Source organism: Phaseolus vulgaris, chromosome 7 (genome assembly GCF_000499845.2).
Source record: "Phaseolus vulgaris cultivar G19833 chromosome 7, P. vulgaris v2.0, whole genome shotgun sequence".
Classification (NCBI taxonomy): Eukaryota; Viridiplantae; Streptophyta; class Magnoliopsida; order Fabales; family Fabaceae; genus Phaseolus; species Phaseolus vulgaris.
In genome coordinates, this window is record NC_023753.2 from 1,679,567 (window position 1) to 1,703,385 (window position 23,819).

At 29.5% G+C, this 23,819-nt stretch overlaps 1 protein-coding gene across 2 annotated transcripts; it reads right to left on the reverse strand.

The window, feature by feature from the left end:
* Nucleotides 1–3,678: 3,678 nt before the first annotated feature.
* On the reverse strand, nt 3,679–12,432 carry LOC137827899 (uncharacterized). 2 transcript variants are annotated; one of them, XM_068634261.1, is made up of 9 exons: nt 12,117–12,432; nt 9,097–11,903; nt 6,294–7,458; nt 5,869–6,194; nt 5,579–5,782; nt 5,083–5,243; nt 4,742–4,830; nt 4,599–4,670; nt 3,679–4,029 (listed from the first exon to the last, which is right to left on the reverse strand). In XM_068634261.1, exons 1-8 carry the CDS (start codon nt 12,280–12,282, stop codon nt 4,639–4,641), a joined length of 4,950 nt encoding a protein of 1,649 aa, XP_068490362.1. In that variant the 5' UTR covers nt 12,283–12,432; the 3' UTR covers nt 3,679–4,029; nt 4,599–4,638. The 2 variants fall into 2 exon arrangements, with proteins under 2 accessions (XP_068490362.1, XP_068490363.1); XM_068634262.1 differs by having other exon boundaries at nt 3,679–4,138.
* Nucleotides 12,433–23,819: the final 11,387 nt, after the last annotated feature.

The window sequence follows — 23,819 nt, forward strand, 5'->3', positions numbered from 1 at the left end:
TACTTAACGTAATGTGTCAACTTCAAGTGATTTGATTTGGGAATTCAACACTTTCATCTTCTTCTTCTTTGTGTTGATTCCCCCTACTCTATCTACTACTTGTAAGTTTTCAAGTCCTTTTCTTTCTTTATTGTAAAACATTTCTCTTTCTTTTCTTCCCTCATGCAACATGTCAAGACAAAGCTGTCAACTAGTAGGACCACCTCAAAACATCTTATCAAAAAAACAATCAACAAATTAACTCACTTTATCTATACTATATATAAATATAAATATATATACACATATACAAAAGGTTAATATATTGACAACCATGTAGTAAACTTTAATTCATATATTAACAATCTTGTACCGAATTTTAACTCATATGATCATCTTACACTCATTACAAAAAAATTATTATAAAAATCTTAGATGATCATATTACGGTCATTAAAAAAAATTATTATAAAAATTAATTTTAGAGATAAAAAATAATTAGTTGTTATATTGACTAAATTAGAGAATATTTTAAAAATTAATTTTTTGTTATTTTTAAATTAGTTTCTATCATTATTAAATAGTTTTTAAATTGGTATCTAATTAACGATTAAGATTTTTCTACCAAATTTAGAATCTAAATAATTGGTAGTTAAAACATTGGTATATAATTAGATACAAATTTAAAAATAGTATAAACTAATTTAGAAACCAAAAAAAAAATTAGTCTCTAAAATGACCTCTAATTTAGTTAACATATCAACTAATTATTTTTTATCTCTAAAATTAATTTTTATTTAATGAATTTCTTGTAGTAAATCACCTATCAAATTTTAACTCATATGTTAACAACCATGTACCAGATTTTAACTGATATGTTGACAACCATGTAATAAATTTTAACGGGTGTAGGGTTTAAGGTTCAGAATTAAGATTTAGGTTATAGGATTTAAGGTTTAGATGAAAAAATAAAAAAACTTTTTATTCAAATTGATGAATTTTAAAATTGTATTCTTCAAAGAAAAGTTGTTTGTAATGGTGTCTTTCCTTGTCTATATATATTAATTTGTGACCTCAACTTGCACCCTATATGAGTCTACTATTGTTGTGCATTGGTGTAAAGTAGATATAAAAAAGAAGTATATATAGAAAAAGGGGTTGAGTGAAAGAGAGGGAGATCTTGATCTTGTTATTCTCATGTGGGTTGGGGTATCTGCTATTTATTTTGTTTCTTTGGTTCAGCTTTTAGTTAGTTAAGATATGGTTGATCATATGAAAAGACTTTCTCAATTGAATTCAAAGCAACTTGTTCTTGTGATCACTCTGAGAATTCAACCATCACTGAGACACTTCAAATCACTGACACAACATGGGTTAGTTCACTTGTCTACTCAACTGTGTCAGGTCCACACACCACGCTTCGTTTTCATTTTCTCTTTTTTCTGTTTTCGTTTGTCACTTTCTCAACAAATTATGAACCTATCGTGTCGTATATCCATGGAGATCAATGGGTGCATAAAACAGGTGAATCATTAGCCAACCTTAATATTTAAATGTTTTTGTTCCTTCTTAATCAAATAGAAGAAATGGAGAATGTCAATGATGAGGTGTGATAAAAGGTCTTCATGTTTTCTAATAGATTTTGGTTTGATTTCTTTTCCTATAGTTTATGGATGTTGCAATGAGAATGTCAATATTTGTGGAAATAAGTATTCAAAAAGAGAACAAACATTCTCAAAGCATATCTGAACCAAAGTTTAGCCGCCATATTAGTGATGTGCACTACTCACTTTACTCATAGGAGTAAATTAATTAATTAATTAATATATATATATATTCTTTTGGGCTTTAGGATTTGATCCAAATAAAAGTTTGTAGGGCATTTTTTCATCCACTTATATGTATTTCTTGTTGCACCCCCTAAATATTAAAGTTCACTTTTTTGTCATTTCTAGATTATGCAATTAGGAAGAAAAAATTACTTCAAATTCAACAATTTAAAAGATTTAAAAAAATGATTTTAATTAAAAATTTTATTAAGAAAAAAATTGAGTTTTGGATTTTGTAATTCAAAAAGACAATTTTAGCTTGCATAGTTATGGGGTGCTAGAAAAAAATATGGAGGTGGAGGAGTTTGAACTTGTTTTACATTTGGGTCTAACTTTTGAGTGTGTTTCTTTTCTGGATCTCGTCAAAGTTCTTTCTGCACCCCATTAAATAGTTAAAATGACCCAAATGCTCTATTTAATTTTGTTTTATCCTAGAAAGTTATTTCCCAAAAAATATATTTCAGGAAAATTCTGAAAAACATATTCTGAAATGTATTATACATGTTCCAAAAATTCCAAAAAACGTTTTTCAAAATACATATAAATTACCGAAAGGGGTGTCTGAGAAGATTCCAAAAAAGCTAAACCAAAAGTCATTTAAAAGAAAGGGGTAAAATTGTCTTTCCGAATATTGATGGGGTGCAGGAAGAACTTTGATGGGTGCAGGAAGAAACATCCCTTTTGAGTTGGAAATCACGTTAATAAAGGTCCAATCCTGCCATGGGGCCTGAAAAAGAGCTGCTAGTCCTATCTTTGTTTTTTCTCTTTTCACTCCCTTAATCTTACAAGAATGTAGCAAATTTCCATTTTATATTCACTTTTTTTATCGTTACCTCTTGTCTGTTAAAAGTACATTTTTGTTTCATGGTAGCTTTATAGAAACATGTTTCTATTATGTATTGGAATTAGTCTCCTTCTATTACAAGGTTTATACCAATAATGACCTACACGACGTGGAAGAGAGCAGGAAACAAATGCTTGAGGCACCACAGCGAGATGCTTGCTATTACATTTGGATTGATATGTTTGCCTAGTTGTATACCAATTAAGATTATAAAAAACCTCAGAATTTGTGGTGATTGTTACAAATTATGAAACTTATATCCAAGTTCACTAGCAGGGAGATTATTGTTTTATTGTTCCATATATTATATATTGACAACTTATATCAATCTACAACCCCATTTATTTGTTTAAAATTTCAGTTTTTTTTTTATAAAATGATGAAAATATTCTTTCTTCATATCATAAATATCAGTTTGTACACTGGAGCAGGTTGTCAATGTATTATTAATGTTTTTGGAGATAGAAACTTTTTTCACCACTTTAAAGAAGGATTCTTTCATGTCTGAGAGTTTTGGTGAGGTTCTGACATTTTTTTTAACTCCAGGGCATTGATTGACTTTAGGGGGGCAGGTGTGGTGAGTAAATGACTTTGTCAATCACCTATCCATGTTTAATATTTCATAAGACTTTTTTTTCTTATACACATGGTTGATTTCAGTTTGTAAGATATGAAGGAGAAGTAAGTCTTTAAACTGATTCACGTCAAATTTGTTAAAGAACACAGTAGCATTAGTTGTTTTGGTTCACCTCCACTGCATGATGCCACAAACGAGGATAATAGGTGACTGGGGTTGTCAACAGAATATCTCCAGTGGCAATATAGGCAAAGTTGGTTATATAGTTGCTTGACAGAAAATACCATTGGAGCAAACGATGTGTAGTTGGTTATGTTGGCAAAACTCAAGAATTTCTTCAAAATAAGTGACTAAGAGATAGACATGTATTATATTGGAAGAACAAGTGATCATCAAACAATGTTCTCTAAAGGACACATTATAATTATGGAACTTCATGGTGCTCTTAATTCAAGTGAAGCAAAATAATGAACAGAATTGTTCATGTTATTAGATCAAATTTAAAACAGCGTAACATTATCTGACTAATAAGCACTCTAACATTCTTGAAGCCAAACTTCTAAGCCTTGAATACACATGTAATCCGAATTAAGCGTTTTCAAAGAAAGGATCTCCTCGCTTTACAAGAGGAAATGCCTTATATATACAGTGACTTTCTCATACTATACAATTACAAAATAATTCTGACAAAGGGGAATGTCCTTAGAAGGAGGAGAGTTGAAGATGCATCATGTCAAATGATCTTAATATTCCTCATCTTGGCCGCTACATCTTACTTCTTAATGAAGCTCAACAAAAATCTAACATAAGTTCACAAACACAGGAACTAAACGTTATTGTCAGATAAATATATGTCACAAACTTGTTTCGTAGTCTTAGTTAGAGCCTCTCACAGCGTAACAATTTAGTCTGCAAAGTATTAATTTTACCGTTCAAAAAACTTAGGTCCAGTAAATAATAACGTACGATGTAAAAATATAAACTTGCTCACTACTAAAGTTCAGTGCTCAGAACATAAATCATTCCTTCATCACAATTCACAAGCGATGATCTCTACACATTCGTCTACCATTTGTTTCAATCATTTGAGTCATTTTAATGTAAAAAAAACAACTTTTATTCCCATTCACGGTTTTTTATTATTCATAACAATATCAACTTTTAATTATTTTTCATTCCAAAAGAGTGAGTGATTTATCAATGATGCAAGAGAACAAACAAACCTTCCACCATATTCTGAAATAAAAGTGAAACAAAACAATGAAAGAATATTATAACATTTTTTTCCTTCATAACTCCCAATTAGGCTAAGTAAAAATTAAAACTTAAAATTCTTCTTTCCATACATACATGTCAAGAGACAACGTACCTTTTAACACAAAATCCCTTTTTAAAATCGATATGCTGTGCTACTGTAACTGAAGCTTCCGAGGCAGAAGAACTACAAAAGAATGCAGTTAGTGGTTAGTTTAAGACAATAATATAAACAACTTATAAATTTCAAGTGTTTACCTTCTGCTATATTACAAAAACTTTGCTGAGGAAATATCATTTCTGGGTCCATTTTCTGGGAAGTAACAATCAGAGAAAGGCTATGTTTGCTGCAAAAGCAACCAGATTCAATGTTTTAGAAAAGCTAAAATTTCAACCAGTTTCTAAACATCAAGCAATAAATATCACCAAACCGCAGTAATCTGTTTACTATTCTTGGTGCCAAACGCTTACTGTCGTTAAAGTTTTTTTTTTTTTTTTCTTTCAGTTTTATAAAAAAATGGCCACGGGTCTATGAAGGGATTCAAACCCCAAGACATCAAACTAAAAAAAAAGCTCAAAAAGCTTGAACAGTTACAAACCTTGCCCATGAAGGGATAAACTTGTTATTGGGCATGTCATCCTCATCTTCATCTTCATCATCTGATCCTTTATAAGGAGAAATCTCGTATGATTGCTCTTGAAGTGTGTTTTCGATTATCAAGTCACCATCTTCTCTGGCTTTGATTAAATTGTCCATTACCTATAAAGACGTATATTTAAATCTTCGGATGATTACAAAAGACAGACAGCAAGAGAGCAAGTCCAAAATACAAATTTATATATTTGAAACGAATGATTGACTACTACAAGCACTGTGTCTCCTAAGACCAGTACAAGTAGAAGCTAAAGTTATTTCAAGTATCAACGCTAAAATAATTTGACATCGCATTAAAAACATTGGCACTATTTGACTGACAAGGAAATAAATATCATGTATTGTTAGGAGATACTCCTAGGCTTAAACAAAGTAGTATGAAATCATCCTAAATATGAATATTAACGATGACATAGAAGAATACAGAAAATATTAATTACCTTTCCATTATTAGCAAAGTCATTCACAGATTCGGAATTTTCAAGACGCGGTTCTTGTGATTTATAATTTGCTGAATCCCTCATGGCCAACGATTCATTTTCAGAAATTTTCACCAAATTGCATTCTCTTTTGTCTTGCGCACGCAAATTCTTCTGATTTTCTTTTGCTTCCAATGATGTTTTGTTTTCTTGGACTTCTTCACCCTAGACCAGACAGCCCATGTATTATTATTTTCCTGAAAGGATAGAGAGAGAGAAGAGAAAGAGAGAACGAGGGAATGTTATTTTACCGTAGTTCGGCGTTCTATTTCTATCTCTTCCTTCTTTCCCCGAATCTTCTCATGCTCTTGCAGCTGCTTCTTCATGTCATTAACACGCTTCCTCTTTTTCTCTTTCTCCTTTTCTTCATCTTCCCTTTGTCGCTTCTTTGTTGCCATTTGTTCCTCCCTTTTCCTTCGTTCTTCATCTTTTTTTCTCTTCTGCAGCTCCAGCTCTACCTTCTCCCGCTGAAGTCGCAATACCTCTTTCTTAATCTTCCGCTCATTCTCTTTTTTTTCTGCCATACGCTTAGCAGCCTCTGCCGCCTCCAGGGCCTTCACTTTGATGTCTCTCTTGCCTACATGTTTAAATAATTATGTGAGCAATTGTATGACCATGTCAAGAAGATTTGTAAATTCCAAATAACGCAACCTTTATCATAGACAAGATTAATAACCTGTAACAACCGCTGCAGCTTGTTTTTGTTGCACTAACGGAATAAAGGAAGAAACGTTGGATACAATATTGTTAATGGGGCAACGTTTCATACTATCTTTTCCGGAGAGCTTTGGCCTACCGGGCCTTTTGCGGACTGATTCAGTGGTCCTCTTGACCTCATTCGCTCCAAGAGATATGTTCTGGTTCTCCTTCCCCTTTCTTGTGAATCTCTTCCTATTGCTATTCTCAAGCTTATTTTTCACCTTACTGCAAGTCCCGCTCAGATTAAACTTTGAGCTTACAACATCATCACACCCACCTGCTAATACGTCATCTTGTAAAACTGATGTAGAATGGTTTGCATCATCTACGATCTCAGCTAGAGGTTTTCTTTTATTTGCGCCAGTCATTCCTTCAGAATCAATGCCCCTTTGGAAGGTACCAGCAATCTCATCCACATTTTCATTTACTTCAATAATGCAGGGAAGGTCTAGTTTTAAACTCTTACGCTTTTCTGAACTGCCAAAGTTTGAATTGATCCGATCCCAAAGGGTTTGAACTGATGAAGTGCACTGGCCCTTGTAATTTGGTTGGAAATCAGAAAGGGACCTTGGACTCGCATCGCTTAGAGGAAGGGAACTGCTTATACCTAAGCCCTCCAGAAGTCCATTAGGTAAAGACTGATAGAGCTCTGGTATGTTATGTAACTTGTACGGGGTTATGGAACTGCACAATGGAGAATGCATAAACCTAGATTTACCAAGGGATGTATTATCTATTGAGTTACTTGAAAGATCCATCGTTTCCAGATCCATCGTTTCCAAATCCATTTCATCTCCAGTAATGCATGTCTGTGCACTGGCTGTTTCAATAATGAACCCTTCAAACTCAGGTAAAGCCTCATCTGTACCAACCAAATCCAAGCATTGCATTCCTGGAGAAGCAGACATACAATCTGATAATTTAGCATTTCCCTCCGGATAAATTCTTCTACTTGAGGTGCCTTTTTCAGAACAACTCAGACGTTCTACACTTTCTCGTCCACAATTAACCTGATGCTGCAATGACGCCACCTTCTCATCCGTCTTGCATTTCATCGTTGAGTCAATACCAAAACCTGATGGATTTGCCACTGCCAACAGAAGGCTGTCTTCGCTTCTGTCTCCTCCGTCCACTATAAGTTTCTGCCAACAGAAAAACCATTTAAACAGTCTATTCAGAAAGTTATACAAAAAATTAAAAGGCATCTTTTACAGCTATAAATAAACCTAAGCACATACTTCTGTATATTCACTTTGGTATAAATTGCAAAAAAAATCAGATACAGGTGTAGTTCTAGCTAAATACAACGTGTAAACACAGACAAATAAAGAGATCCAGTAAAACATCACAGATATTGAAGTCTAAATTTTAAAAAATAAATAGCAAAAAAAAATTGCCTGAAATTTATCGTTCACTATCCAGAAATTGTGTCACTGTCCAAAAATTCAAGTAATTTTAGATTCGTTGAAGGTGAGAGGTAGTGCATGCTATAACAGCGTTCAATGGAAAATAAAAAGACGTGTATATAAACAACAGCATTACATGGAACACATGATGCCATAGTATTCTATCTTACAAGTAATACCTGATTAAAGAATCAATGTCAACTTATATCAGTAGCTTATTCTACACTTAGGTTTTAAATTTTTTTTTTCTAATTTTTTTTTATCAGCAATAAAAAATAAATAAATGGGAACCACTTCAGGGGTGGTCCAACCCTTATACATAAAGAGCTTTTTCTAATTTAATATCAGCTTACCTAAATTATTCTTACATTTGTCAAGATTCACGTGTATTATCAACCAAGATAGGATTCTCACTTTTATCTCTTATATTGTCTCCCTCCTCATCCTCTTCAACAACCCTTTTTCACACTTTCTGCTTCCACTTCTATATAAATATAGCATAACACTGTTATTTATCTACAGTAAAAGGCAGTCGGATCATAAATTCAACCTTCCACTTGCTCATTAACCGTGAAATGGGCCATCCAATCTTTAAAACAGCTGACTCTAAAATATAGAAGATGTTGCATGGAGTATAGTAGAGTTACTGTATGGAGTTTTATTATCGGTTGAATCTTATATTTTCATTTTTATCTGAATCGGTCTTTTTCTTAATTCAGGGAATTTATTTAATTCTCAGTTTTTTCTATAAATATTAGTGCATTTGTATTTCAAATAAGGATTCAGTTTTAACCTTGGATTCTTAAAAAAGTGATCTCTCTTCCCACCATTCTCCTCTGTTACTTTGTTTTCTATCCTTGTTCTAATAAAAATTGATTGTGTAACCAAAGTTTTGCTACATCATTTTTACTCCACAATGACCCAATCATCACTCAGTTCCAGCACTCTCACTTCTCCAAATTTTAATAGTTTTGGCAATTTGCTCTCTGAAATAGTTTTCCTGGGAGCATCACATAGACATTGCTGGAAATCTTGTTCGAATTTCGAAGAAAGTTGAAATCCATAATCTTCATCTTTCAAAATAGAAATAATATCTAAAATAAATTTTAAAGAAGCTCGCGATCATTGACTAAAATGAATCGAGTTATGCGTATGCCAAAGATATAATTATGATGGTAAAGTTCAAAGATGCTAACCAACTCTCTCTGACATACAATTTGATTTTGCATGTTCACAACATTTCTGCTAGTTCAAGGTGTAGAGAAAATTCATATGTAATATTTAATCCTTAGGAAAGAAATCTAATGCAGACTAACTTATTACAGAGAAAAACTCATTTAATATTTTCAGAAAGTAAAACAAAATATTTTGTACCTCTTCTTTGCTCTCTTTCAGTGGAGTCTCTTTCGTTGGTTGGCATTCCCCGTTGTATTGCATTTCATTTGTTGGGCTGTTACTCATGTACCGATGCTCAATATCCTCCTCTTGGTCAGATGGCAACTGTTGAACTTCTTGGGCAGCCTCCAGGTTATCATCTTTAATAATCAAGCTTCTACTAGCAGGCCTTTCGTCAATATAATCACGTGACTTTTCCAAGAGGTTTGAAGAGGCAGGTAAATATTTCTCCGTTTCAATTTTCCTTCTTTTATGCTGCGGACATGAATGCCCTACATCATAATTGGAACTTCTAAAAATCTGGAAGCCATCTGAAAAGCTTGTAATTTTTCCATCACTGAGCAATGTCTGCCGCAACAAGTCACCATCTTGACACAAAGTAATGCTATTTGGGGTCGGCTGTGCCAAACTAACATTCACATCATCCAAAGGAACAGAAAATGGAAACCCAACAGTGAAATTTGTAACATTTTCATCTGTGGAATTTTGCTGATCATTTCCAGTAACTGCTTCAGAAGAAGAATCTGCCAACTTAGCACCACTTTCATCATTTTTTACTTTACTGTTTACTGAAACAAATTTGAGCGGCATGACTTCTTTTGACAAACTTCTTGATGAATTTTCACCAGCTACTAGTGAAGGACTTGACTGATTAAGCAAGGAAGAAGTAACAACACAGAATTCATTCTGCACCATACGTATCTCTTTGTCTGGTGACACGGCACATATTGTTGTCCTAGCTATGTCTTCCTCCTCAGAGTGGCTTGCACGGTATTCCATATGTGACCCCTCTTTTCTGATCAGTACTTCTTGCATTTTCATCAAAGGCATCTCCCCCGAAGAGTTGCGGTTAATTTCACATACAGGAGAAATTTCCTTTTCAAGTAAATTTAAAGGTTCCAACGAGTTCAGAGGTTCTTCTTCTGGTGACACTCCCTGTTGTCCCTCTTCCAAATCAGGACGACAAATTCCACTCATACGTGTCTGTTCTACATCATCAAAATTAAGTTGCTTAGGATTCACAGACATAATAAAATCAGGAGGTTGCTTTGACATTGATAGATTCAGCCCAACCCTAGGGCTAACACAAGAAGGATCTTCTTCAACCAACCCATCAAAGTCCTCATCAACTTCACCAACAATTGCAGCAGACCTGTGCTGAACATTATCATCAGGAATGGCATCAGATGGTACATTTTCTTGGGCATCCAAGACTTTTTCATCCACCACTGTTTCAATGTATACTGATTCTGCTAGTAAAGACCCACCATCCAAATTGGAAAAACTCACTGGCCTTAATCGTCCTTCATTTGAACAAGTAGCCAGAGCCCTCATCTTTCCAGAAGCACTTAGTGCTGCAACATTCTCCTCTGAAAAATTCCTGTCATTTTCTATATCTAATTTGGAATACTGTGGACTTGAAGATAACCTTCTAGCCTCCACTTCGGTAAGTTGTACATTACAATATTTCTTACCTGAAAATTGGGAGCAAGCATCACTTTGCTCACAGATATTGGATCTGGAAGACTTCAATACTTCTTCAACCTTTCCAGAACCACTTCTACTTGAACATCCTCTTTTTACTACAGAAAAATCAGGATTATTTTGATGACTGAAGGACCCAACAACAGACACCACAGGATCCTGTAAAATTAAAGGTTGAGGTGATGGCGCTGATTTATCAATAGACTTTACAGAACCACCAGTCATCAAAAGATCATGCCCTGGTGATGGGCAGGAACTTCTAAGTAATTTTATCATACTATGAACGTTACTTTCTTGTTTGTTGAGGCAGGAGTTGCCATCTTTAACTGCATTCCCTCCACTTCCATTGCTACAACCAGTGATTTTGCTTACATCTGTTGGGTCAGCATGTGTAAATGGTTGCATAAGATCATAGATTTCAACTCCTTTACCACTGCCCAAGGAGCTGTCGAGCTTCAACAATACACTGTTACATCTGGTCTGGCTAGAACTTTTAGATTTAGTTAATGTCTCATCATACAAACTTTTTCCATCTTCCTTGATCTGATACTCCCATTTTTCTGTTTCATTGACGCCAATACTTCCATTTTCAAAGCAAGGTTGGTTGACTATCTCTAATGACTCATTCAAATTATCAAGAGGAGGACCATCTTCCTTTGCTACAGAATAACTAGTAGTAACATTCAAAGAGTTGAATTTCTTCTGAGACGAGCTTCTAGATTTCAGGCCAGAGAAATTACTTACACAATCACGTGGTTCCATTTCTTTCACGGAACAACTTGGGATGTCGGAATGAAATTCTTTGACCACATCTGATTCAATTTCATGTTCTTCCCGTTGAGTCAGGGGAACAGCCCCTGAACTTGTGCCAGCACAGAAACCAGCATCATCATCATCATTCTCTGACAATAGTGTGGGTGCTTTTGCACTATTACGTAGCTCCAGAGCCTTCTGCCTCGACCTTGACCTTTGCACCTTTGCCAGAGACAGAGACCGAGCTAGGTCTTCGTGAATTTCCAAGGCTCTTTCTTCAATCTGATTCCGGGGTGGTGATACAGCACCTGTATCGAATTCTGGAGGACCACTTGAGCCACATGCAGCACTGTTGACGGAGCAATCTGGCAAATTATGAGCCCCACCTCCCGCCTCCTTTTCTAAAGCATGACCTTCATTACTCAAACCAATTCGATATTGAACACCATAGGACACAGAATCCAGATCGCTGAATGCACCAAGGAAAGGTACTCTATATTGCGGTTGCGAAAGTACAACTTCAGAAACGAGGTCATCTTTGTTTAACTCTGCCCAAAGAGAAAACGTTTTCACCAAATTAAGTTCAATTACCGCAGGGAAAATGTCGCGGCACATGCATAATAAGTGCTAATTGAAACTATTTCTACGAAATATCTTATCTAACCTAGCCACTAAGCGGGTATTATAGTTTCTCAAGGTCATTATAACATAATTCGAAGCACAAAATCAGCGAGAGAGAAGAGAGAGAGAGGGTTTGTTACCTTGTGGATCCGCGTGAAGAGAAGAGTTGCAGAGCCACGGAGGAGGAGGAATTCCGTTGAGGAGGAGTTTGGGGTAAAGGTGGTGCTCCCAGAGATGACACTGTTGGCGCGATTGCTCGATTATTCGCTTCTTCCGCTCGAAGATCTGCACGACGTGCTTCTCCATCGCCCAAATTTCTGCTTCGCTTTCACATGGATGAAGAACGTGGATTTGGCGCTACAATTCAAAATTGGGGATCCTTGGATTGAAGTGGAGACGCATTCATTCTTTCAAACCCCACTTTCAAAGTTTCAAATTGCATTCTTTTTTTGTGGAGCCTTGCGTTCTGGGCTTATACTTATTTATACTTGGATGCTTCTTCCTGCACCACAACAACTGTCTTCCTGAACTCCATCATTCTCGGAAAAGACTCTTTAATCCCTTTTAAAAATAATTTCTGAATTGTTCTTTTTAAAATATTTTTGGAATATATTTTCCGAAACACGATTTATCATTCTGGAAATAAAAAAAAATGTATTCTGAATTTTTTGTTATCTTCTAAATTTCTTATTCCAAAAACACTTTTTCTTATAAAATATTTATATTCTCTCAAATCAACTAAAATTATCAAAAATAATTTAAGTATTTCAAAAAATATAAGAGTGCAGGAAGAAAAATATAGGACAGTTTCTTCCAGCACCCTTACATTTTTCTTCTTGCACCCTCATAATGTTATGCAAAGACCAAATTGTTCCTATTAATTTTTAAAAATTCTAAAAATGCACTTGAACTGTATTTATTTATTTATTTGCATTCTGGATTATGAAATCCAGAAGAATTTTGGATTGGCACCTTCGGTAAAATTTTGGATCCATCAATCCATAATTCAAAATATGCATTTCACATTCAAAAATCCATCATTCAAACAAAGCATTCCAGATCCATCAATTCGTAACAGAAATATGCATTATGGATTTAGAAATCCATAATTCAATAGAAAGCATTTCGGATCCACCAATCCATAACAAAATTAGGCTTCCGGATTCAGCAATCCAGAAATCAATAATTTATGCAAAATGTGCTTCCAGAACACCCCCTCATCCGAAAAAAAAAGATTCAATTCTTGATTGATAAATCCGTAACACACTCCCAGATCTCGATTTTCGGTAAGCACAGTGCCCTTTTTCAAATAAAATGTCAAGGTCAGTTTCAGGATTTAGAAAATTGTGAGGGTGCAGAAAGAAAACGGTATGAGTGCAGGAAGAAGAAGCCAATATATAGAAGTGTAAAAAGAAACAGCCTTTAAACTTTACCGCTTCGGCCCGGCATAATAAAATGGACCAACTTCTGACCCAACTAAAACCTTAGATGCTACTAACTTATATAATATTTAATATTTATCCTAATATTATAAATATGTCTATAATACTGCAAAAGAAAAAAAGTATATGTAAGACAAAAATTTATATTAAAAATTATTTTTTATTATTTTATATGTCACACATTATATACGTATTAATTATTTTTATCTCCAAACCTTGTTTAAAAATTTTCAGGCATGATAAGTTTCAATTATAATGAAGAGTTTTATGAACCTTATAGTCTAGAAATGAACTTTATTCCATATAATCATATATTTTCTTGTTTTCTTATACAAAATTAATCTATATGAAATTATCCTGCATTCACTTGCAAGGATGTTGATTTATTCATCTTTGTTTTACCATATTTTGTGTAATCTTACTCTTATCTTGTTCCTGTATTTTATTATAGGTTTTAATAACTTTTCACTTTTAATAAATTTGTGAATTTTTGTTTTCTAAATTAATTTTTATTTATGCTAGGTTATTTTATGTTTATCAACGTTAAATTATGAGTTATTAAATGATCACGTATTAATAGATTTATTATTGTTATTATATATTTTTAAATAAAGTTCTTTAATAAATACGTCAATCACTTTTTTTTCAATTTCTTTTATTTGAGTGAGCTGATCATTGAGTAATTATGTCACTAATTTAAAATGATTAACCTATCTATTTTTTAAAATTATTTTGTTCAAAAGAGAGAAAAAAAATAACCAGTTAAATAATCTAGACAAAAAAATTATAATAGTTGATATTAAATTTGCGAGTTTTCACCAGTTTTGTCACTTCTAGTCTTTAGTGTAATTATTTTAATAAACAAATTATTAGTAATAAAATGGTTAAATGATATGAAAAAAAGGAAAAATGTATACAAAATAAATAAAAAATTATTATAAACTTATTGAGATTTTACACAGTCTTATACTCATTTAGACAATATAACTCTTCGTTATAGTATTTTACAAAATAATCTCTATGATAACAAACATTTGTACAAGCTAATTTATTTATATATGCTTTACTCATATAAATATTTTAATGAGTGTTTTGTGCTAACTAAAAATTTAGTCTATCTAAGAGAAAACTTATCAAACAAAGTCTTCGTTTTGTCTATCTTGTGAAATATTTTGTTTGATTTTTGTTTGAAGTGCATCTTAAGCAGACAAAATAAAGAGCATCGATTCATATTTTCTCATACAAAGCGCATTAGATAAAACTTGTTAGATGGAAATTTTCTATTTGTATATCAAGTCCTTCAAAAATAATGTGATATCAATTGTCCTGTAACATAGACGGGATGGACTAAGTTACAACTTGATTTATTTTATGAAGTATAAAGAGTTTTTATCTAATAATAAACATTCAATTTAACAATTACTATCAAAACAAATATATTATTTTATTTTGTTACAAAGATACAATTAAAATATTATTATAAAGTATGGTTAACATTTTATAAAAATAACATTTTAGTATTAGATGTATGATTAAATTATAAGTTATAAAAGCTAATTATGATTTTTTTACATCTTACTAGTATATATCTTAATTGAGACTAACTTAAGTTGTGTTTAGATTGAAGAGTGAAAGTTTGAGGATGTGAGGGAGTGGATGTGTGAGGAGTTAGGAGGAAAGTGAGAAGAAAATGATATGTGTTTGGATTGGAGTATGTTAGAGTTGATGTATGAGAAAATTTTATTAAAGTTTGTAGATAATGTGAATGTTGTGAGAGTATTTTGAATTTTTTTAAAATGTGTAAAATGTAAGATTACAAATTTACCATTGTCTTTAAAAAATTGAATAATAAATTATGAGGTATTTTGTGTATATTTGAGTTAATTAAAATTATGTAAATTATTTATGGTACCGTTGAATAATTTTTTTTTGAAAAAAATACAAGTTACTTGATAAAAACAATTTAGATGTAAAATTATAAATATATTTAAAATTTGTAAATTTGTATATATAAATAAATAATTTGAATATTCATAAAGTTTAAAAAGTATTATTATATTTATAATAATAATAATAATATAATTTGTTTAATATAAATAAGTAGATATGTTTGTGTTATATTAAATTTTTATTTTATTAATAATATCATTAAATATATGTGTTAGTTAAATTTATATAATAATTAATATTTGTTGTTAGAAAATTATAATATTATTTAAAACTATTTAATTTGTGTTATATTATGTTATATATGTTAAATATATATATATATATAATATTAATATTAACAACTATTATTATGAAAAAGTTAATATAATTTTAAAGTTAATCGATAATGGTTTATGTATAAGTTGTATGAGAATCGATTATTGCTTTTAGAGAACGTGTATCCGAATCAATTCTTGATTATGCAAAACATGCATGAGAATCAATTTTCAAATTTAAATACTATCTTAATTGATTATTGATTCTAAACAACAACGTGCATGAGAATTAATTTTTATCAGAAAAATACTACCTTGATAGATTCTTTAGTTTTGTTGACATGCATGTACAGTAAAACAAGAACATTTAAGTTAGATTAATTTCACTATGTTACTCTCTTTTGTCAGCTTATAAGTAATCTTTTTTGTCGGCTTATAAGTAATTTTTTTTGTCGGCTTATATGTACTCTATTTTGTCGGCTTATAAGTACTCTCTTTTGTCGGCTTATATGTACTCTCTTTTGTTGGTTTATAAGTACTCTCTTTTGTCGGCTTATAAGTACTCTCTTTTGTCGGCTTATAAGTGAGGAAACAAAAATTTACATCCTTCACTCTTTTATATATCCTCACACTCACCCACAAAACCCCTAATTCAAACATGCACCAAGTGCTCACTTCCTTTCACGTAAATAGGAGATTACTAGAACCAAACACATCTTTAGATTGTTTATATGCAAAAAAAAATATTTGACTTCATTAATTTAATAATCATTCATATTAAAATAGTTGTCATATACTAAATAAATTATTAAACACATCACTACGTTTCCTTGAGTAAATCACAAATGATAGTTTGAAAGTTGGGGTCAATGATATTTTAAGAACACGTTTATCTCTTTTCACTAATACGCCTGAGGTAAAAAATGGACTATACATTGAATAGATTGACCTAATTATGTCATCTTAATGAATTTGAGATCGGAACATCCAAAAATTCTTAAATAAAATTTGAAACTCCTGAAAATCTTTAAATAATCAATTCAAAACTATACAAATTTTAAATAAAATAATAGTAACAAGCTCAGCTTCTTAAAATAAAAAATAGGAGCTTAAAAAAATAAAAATAAATAGAAAAGTACCAATACAATGAAATAATAATAATTTTTTTATATATATCACAAATTAATTGTAAAATATTTTTTATTTAGCACTAAATTATTCCCTAAACTAAAATTAAGCAAATGGCCTAAAAAAGTCAACTTATTTATTAAGTGACTAAATCAGATTTTTTCAAATAATGAATTCATAATTTCTCACCACATTATGATACATAGTTATTCATTTACTCTAAAATATATTAAAATTTTTTAAATAGAGATATAAAAATATTAAATCACTTGAAATTATTAATTTAATTTAAATACAATAATTAATGGCGTCAGTTTCCGGAAGTGTTTCTTGTAGGAAAATATTTAATTTGCAATAAATGTAGGATAATTTTTTGTTATTAGTTTTAATGAAGATGTTTTAAATAATTATAAAACATTAACAATTTATGATACTTGATAATGTATGACTGTGTAAGAGTATAAAATTACTTTATTTTTTAGTTTTCTAAATTTCCTTAAATTTTGAAGAAAACTAATTAAATAAATCTACATAACAATAGAAGTGGTGATAGAAATAGTTTATATGAAATTAAATATATCATTAATAATTTCATGGTGAATCAATATAACTTAATTTTTTGATCTATCTGCATATAAAAATGTACGAAGGCGTTTTTTTTTTCAAAATTTGAATTTGGTTTCATTCATCACAAGTGATATCAATAACATGTGATATCAATTGTTCCGTAACATAGACGGGATGGACCAAGTCACAACTTGATTTATTTTATGAAGTATAAAGAGTTTCATCATAAGTACTATATACAATTTTTTATCTAATAATAAACATTCAATTTAACAATTACTATCAAAACAAATATATTATTTTATTTTGTTATAAAGATACAATTAAAATATTATTATTAGGTATGGTTAACATTTTATAAAAATAACATTTTAGTATTAGATGTATGATTAAATTATAAGTTATAGAAGCTAATTATGATTTTTTACATCTTACTAGTATATATCTTAATTGAGACTAATGATGTGTTTGTATCAGCAGATGGAAGGGTGGGAGAGCAAAGAAGTGCGGAATCTCCCGTGTTTGGATCAACAGCTGAAAGGAGGTGGGAGAGCGAGGAAGTGCCAACTAGGGAGCTGAATGTTTCTTCTCAGAGTTGCGTAGAAAGGAGAAGGGGGAAGAGAGAAAGTCATACAAAATATGTAAATGACTTATAAATCCTTAATTTTATTCACAACATTTACTATATGAATTATTCACATTCCACATTTATATTTTTTAAAAACTATATTACACATATAATAAAACATAAAAAATTATAATTAAATTATAAAAAATTAATTATAATAATAAAAAGTATATTAATATTGATAATATGAATATTTAAATATTAAAATAACAATAATATTTAGAATTAACTTATAAAATAATAATATTAATTAAAAAAATTGAAATAATAATAATGAATATATTAAATAAATTAATAATAATTAAATCATTTTTTTATCATATGAAACTTGTATTTTTTCTTTTCTAAAATAATTATTCAAAGAGAATAATATATAAAATTTTAATTAAATCAATTTTACATAAAAATATTTTTAAAGATAAGGATAAATTTGTAAATTTATAATTTATATCTTTAAAAATAATTCAAAATACTTTAACAACCATCACATCACTCACAAACTTTAATAAATTTTCCTCACACATCCACTTTAATAATTATTATTTTAATTTTATATTCTTTTGTTTATATTTAAAATTTTACATTATTTTAATTAACTAAAATGTACACAAAATTATTTTTTTATATACAAGGGTAAATTTGTAATCTTATAATTTATACTATTCAAAATATATTAAAATACTCTCACAACTATCACATCATTCACGTTTTTCAAAAACTTTCTTCACACATCCACTCTAACATCTCCCAATTCAAACAACCTCAACTTTCTTCACACTTTCATTCCCTCACACCCTCAACTTTCCACTCCCCCTCACCCTCTAATCCAAACAAACCCTAACTTAAGTTGTGTGTAGATTAAGGAGTGAAAGTTTGAGGATGTGAGGGAGTGGATGTTTGAGGAGTTAGGAGGAAAGTGAGAAGAAAATTATATGTGTTTGGATTGGAGTATTTTAGAGTTGATGTATGAGAAAATTTTATTAAAGTTTGTGAGTGATGTGAATGTTGTGAGAGTATTTTGAATTTTTTTAAAGGTGTAAAATGTAAGATTGTAAATTTACCCCTGTCTTTAAAAAATTGAATAATAAATTATGAGGTATTTTTTGTACATTTGAGTTAATTAAAATTATGTAAATTATTTATGGTACCGTTGAATAATTTTTTTTTTTTGAAAAAAATACAAGTTACTTGATAAAAACAATTTAGATGTAAAATTATAAATATATTTAAAATTTGTAAATTTGTATATATAAATAAATAATTTGAATATTCATAAAGTTTAAAAAATATTATTATATTTATAATAATAATAATAATAATATAATTTGTTTAATATAAATAAGTAGATATGTTTGTGTTATATTAAAATTTTATTTTATTAATAATATTATTAAATATATGTCTTAGTTAAATTTATATAATAATTAATATTTGTAGTTAGAAAAAATTAATATTATTTAAAACTATTTCATTTGTGTTATATTATGTTATATAAGTTAAGTGTGTATATATATATATATAATATTAATATTAACGTTAATTATGACTATTATTATGAAAATGTTAATATAATTTTAAAGTTAATCTATTCCGGTTTATGAATAAGTTGTATGAGAATCGATTTTTTGTTTTTAGAGAACGTGCATGCAAATCAATTCTTGATTCTACAAAACAAGCATGAGAATCAATTTTCAACTTCAAATACTACCTTAATTGATTATTGATTCTAAAGAACATGCATTTTTTCACATGCATGTACAGTAAAACAAGAACATTTAAGTCAGATTAATTTCACTACATTACTCTCTTTTGTCGGCTTATAAGTAATCTCTTTTGTCAGCTGATATGTATCCTCTTTTGTCGGCTTATAAGTACTTTCTTTTGTCAGCTTATGAGAAATGAAGCAAAAATTTACATCATTAACTCTTTCATCCTCACACTCACCCACAAAACCCTCAATCCAAACATGCACCAACTGCTCTCTTCCTTCCACATAAATAGGAGATTATCGGAAACAAACCCATCTTTAAGTTGTTTATATGCAAAAAAATATTTGACTTCATTAATTTAGTAATCATTCATATTAAAATAGTTGTCATATACTAAATAAATTATTCACTTAAACATATCACTACGTTTCTTTGAGAAAATCACAAATGATAGTTTGAAAGTTTAGGTCAATGATATTTTAAGTACACGTTTATCTCTTTTCACTAATATCCCTCTTAAGAACAAAATTGTGATGGAACTCAGATATAAAAAATGGACTATATCTTGACTAGATTGACCTAACTATGTCATCTTAATGGATTTCAGATCGGAACATCAAAAAATTCTTAAATAATTAATTTAAAACTCCTAAAAATCTTTAAATATTCAAAACTATACAAATTTAAAATAAAATAATAGTAACAACGAGTGCTAAGCTTCTTAAAATAAAAAAAAATTGGAGCTTAAAAAAATATAAATAAACAGAAAAGTACCAATACAATGAAGTGATAAATTATTATTTTTTATATATCACAAATTAATTGTAAAATATTTTTTATTTAGCGCTAAATTATTCCCTAAACTAAAATTAAGCAAATGGCCTAGAAAAGTTTTCAATGAATATTGTTCCGTTGCCTTATTTATTAAGTGACTAAATCAGATTGTTTTCAAATAATGAATTCATAATTTCTCACCACATTATAAGAAATAGTTATTCATTTACTCTAAAATATATTAAAATTTTATGAATAGAGATATAAAAATATTAAATCACTTGAAATTATTAATTTAATATGAATACAATAATTAATGGCGTCAGTTTCCGGAAGTGTTTCTTGTAGGAAAATATTTAATTTGCAATAAATGTAGGATAATTTGTTGTTATTAGTTTTAATGAAGATTTTTAAATAATTATAAAACATTAATAATTTATGATACTTGATAATGTATGACTGTGTAAGAGTATAAAATTACTTTATTTTTCAGTTTTTTAAATTTCCTTAAATTTTGAAGAATACTAATTAAATAAATCTACATAAAAGTAGAAGTGGTGATAGAAATAGTTTATATGAAATTAAATATGTCATTAATAATTTTATGGTCAATCAATATAACTTAATTTTTTTGATCTGTCTGCATATAAAAATGTACTTAGGTGTTTTCTTTTCAAAATTTATTTTGTGTTACATTAGGATTATGGAAAGTCAGATGAATCGTCATTTTAATAATTTTAACATGGGCAAATTTTACACTTTATTTAATTAAGCATTATTGTATAATTACAAAATTAATTTTCTATAGATTAAAATTAAACATGTACTTGACGTGGTAAAAAATGATTATATATATACATGCTCACACAATTTTAAGCATCATTCACTTCAGTATACACCTATGGATCCTAAGGTATACTCATTCAGAATGCTTGTTTCATTTCTCAAAATCATTTCATTTCTCACAATTTGCATGATCACAAAGAGAATTGCTTTAACTATACTATGAGTTTTTGTATAGATCATAAAAATAATTGTAGTTAAACTTATTTCTTCTTGGGTTCATTCATACATGTTTTATGGCTTAAATTTCTTTTGTAGAATGATATTGAATGTAGTATTCAACAAACATATCTTCATTTAAATAGTAGAATTTTGTCATTGTTGTTTGTGATTCTTGATGAACAAATTTTATTAATATAACCACATATAATTACAACACTGTGATGTGATTCTTAATGTAATCAAAATCATATGATACTTTTTGTCCTTCTTTTCATGTTTGATAAAGTTTTTGTCTTTAACATATTCTTATGTTTGTTTGTTGTTTTTTTGGTTGATTGAAAGGTTGAAGCATCATCAAAGCAAGGGAAGAAAAGAAGTTTGATTGAGATTGGGATAAATGAGTATGAAGTTTGTGCAGAAATTGATTTAGAACTGAAACTATCACCACCAGGATCAAGTTTTGATCATTTACTAAGTGCCAAAAGAACTCCATTGCCATTATCATCTGAGAGAGCATGTTTAGCTTCCAAAATTGACATTGGTGATAATCTTGATGATGGCCCAAAGGAAGAACTACCACCATCAATTGCAATGGGTTGTGATCTTTGTTTGATTTATGTGATGGTATCCAAAGCTAACCCTAAATGTCCCCTATGCGCAAATTCTGATCTGATTAACAAGTTTCAAACCAAGACAAGTTGGTGTTAATTTGTACTTCATTTCCATTAGAAGTTAATATGTATTCATTTTCCTTTTGACAATGTTTTCAATTGCATAATGTGGTATCATCATTATTAGCACCTTGTCAAAGAAATGAATGATGAAAATCTTTTTTTGCATTTTCTACAAATAAGGAATGATAGAGACTTTTTATTGCATTTTCTACAAATAAGGAATGATAAAGACTTTTTTATTGCATTTTCTATTACAATTAATGGTTATATATAAATTAAAATGTGTTTATTTGTTTTTTCTTATCAAGAGTGTTTGTTTGTAATCATAATACGTTGGACACCAGGTCAATTAGAGATATATGAACATTTCATAGTATATAAGTGAGTGCACACTTCACTTTAAAAATTGATTTTATAATATTGAATTATGCTTAAAGTTTTTTTTTTAAAATAAAAGTTTTCATGTTAGGCATCACTATGCAATTTAAGATCTCAGTTATATACTGACACCTAAAGTAACAACAATCATTTGTCATCACATGAACAAAGTATTATTAAAAAAAGAAAAAAAAATACAAAAAATACGAGAGGACTAGACCAGAACCCATATGTTAACAAAAACGATACATAGGTAGACTATACATATTCATAAAGAGTTCTAAAATTATGCTTAAAAGTTCACTTCTTAATATGTTATCAGAGTCATTTAGAATTTATTATATTGAAAGTTTGTTGAGATGATCATGTCACCTGTTATTTGATCGCTATCAGACTATTTATTATATAGTTTCACATACGAGTTGACAGTCTCAGCGTGAGGAAAATAGATTAAACATCTCACATCGATTAAAAATAAGAACTATAAAATTTCATAATATATAAGTGATTGCAAAGTTTACCTTAAAATTATATTTAAAACTAACTCCTTATTTAATATAATAAATAATTTTTTAATAATTAGATAATATCGATGGTGGTGAAAATGGTTCGTGTGGGAACCGTTGAACTGATACTCATGATGGAAACAATGAAATATTAATTAGTGAACAAGTAATAAAAAAAACAGTAACAACTAAGAAAAAATATTTGCATAAACTAAAAATAATAAAGTCACATAAATGAAGAAGGAGGAACCGAGGAAGAGAAGCTCAACTTTAACACTGTTTTGGAACGGAGAGATCTCATTAATTATAATAAAAATTGAAATGAATGATATTTAAAACATTTTCAATTTTATGTATTTCCTATTTTTTTTAATAAAATGATTAAAGTAGTTTACATATTAATTTGTTTGATTTAGATAAATTAAATTAATTTTTATTTTATTATAAAATTATATTTTTAAAATATTTATTTTAAAATATAAAAAATTAAAACTTCATAAAAAACATTAGTCCAATTTAAATATTTAAGTATTTGTGTAATGATGAATACCAAGAAAAAAAAAGTTTGATTTACCTTCCTTTTTCTTTCGTTATTATTGAAAATTATGTGTCACGCATTCTCTCATGTTGCTTTAATTAATTTTTTAGTTAAAAATCATTAAATAATGGCACGCATGAGTGATTAAGCATTAATTTTGCTTCTTTATAGCCTTTTACTCAAGAAAAAAAATAAATAATGAGCTGTAGATTAATATTACAATTATGTATCATTCTGACAAAAAAAAATATTATTTAGAATATTAATATTTTATCATTAGTTATATTGGT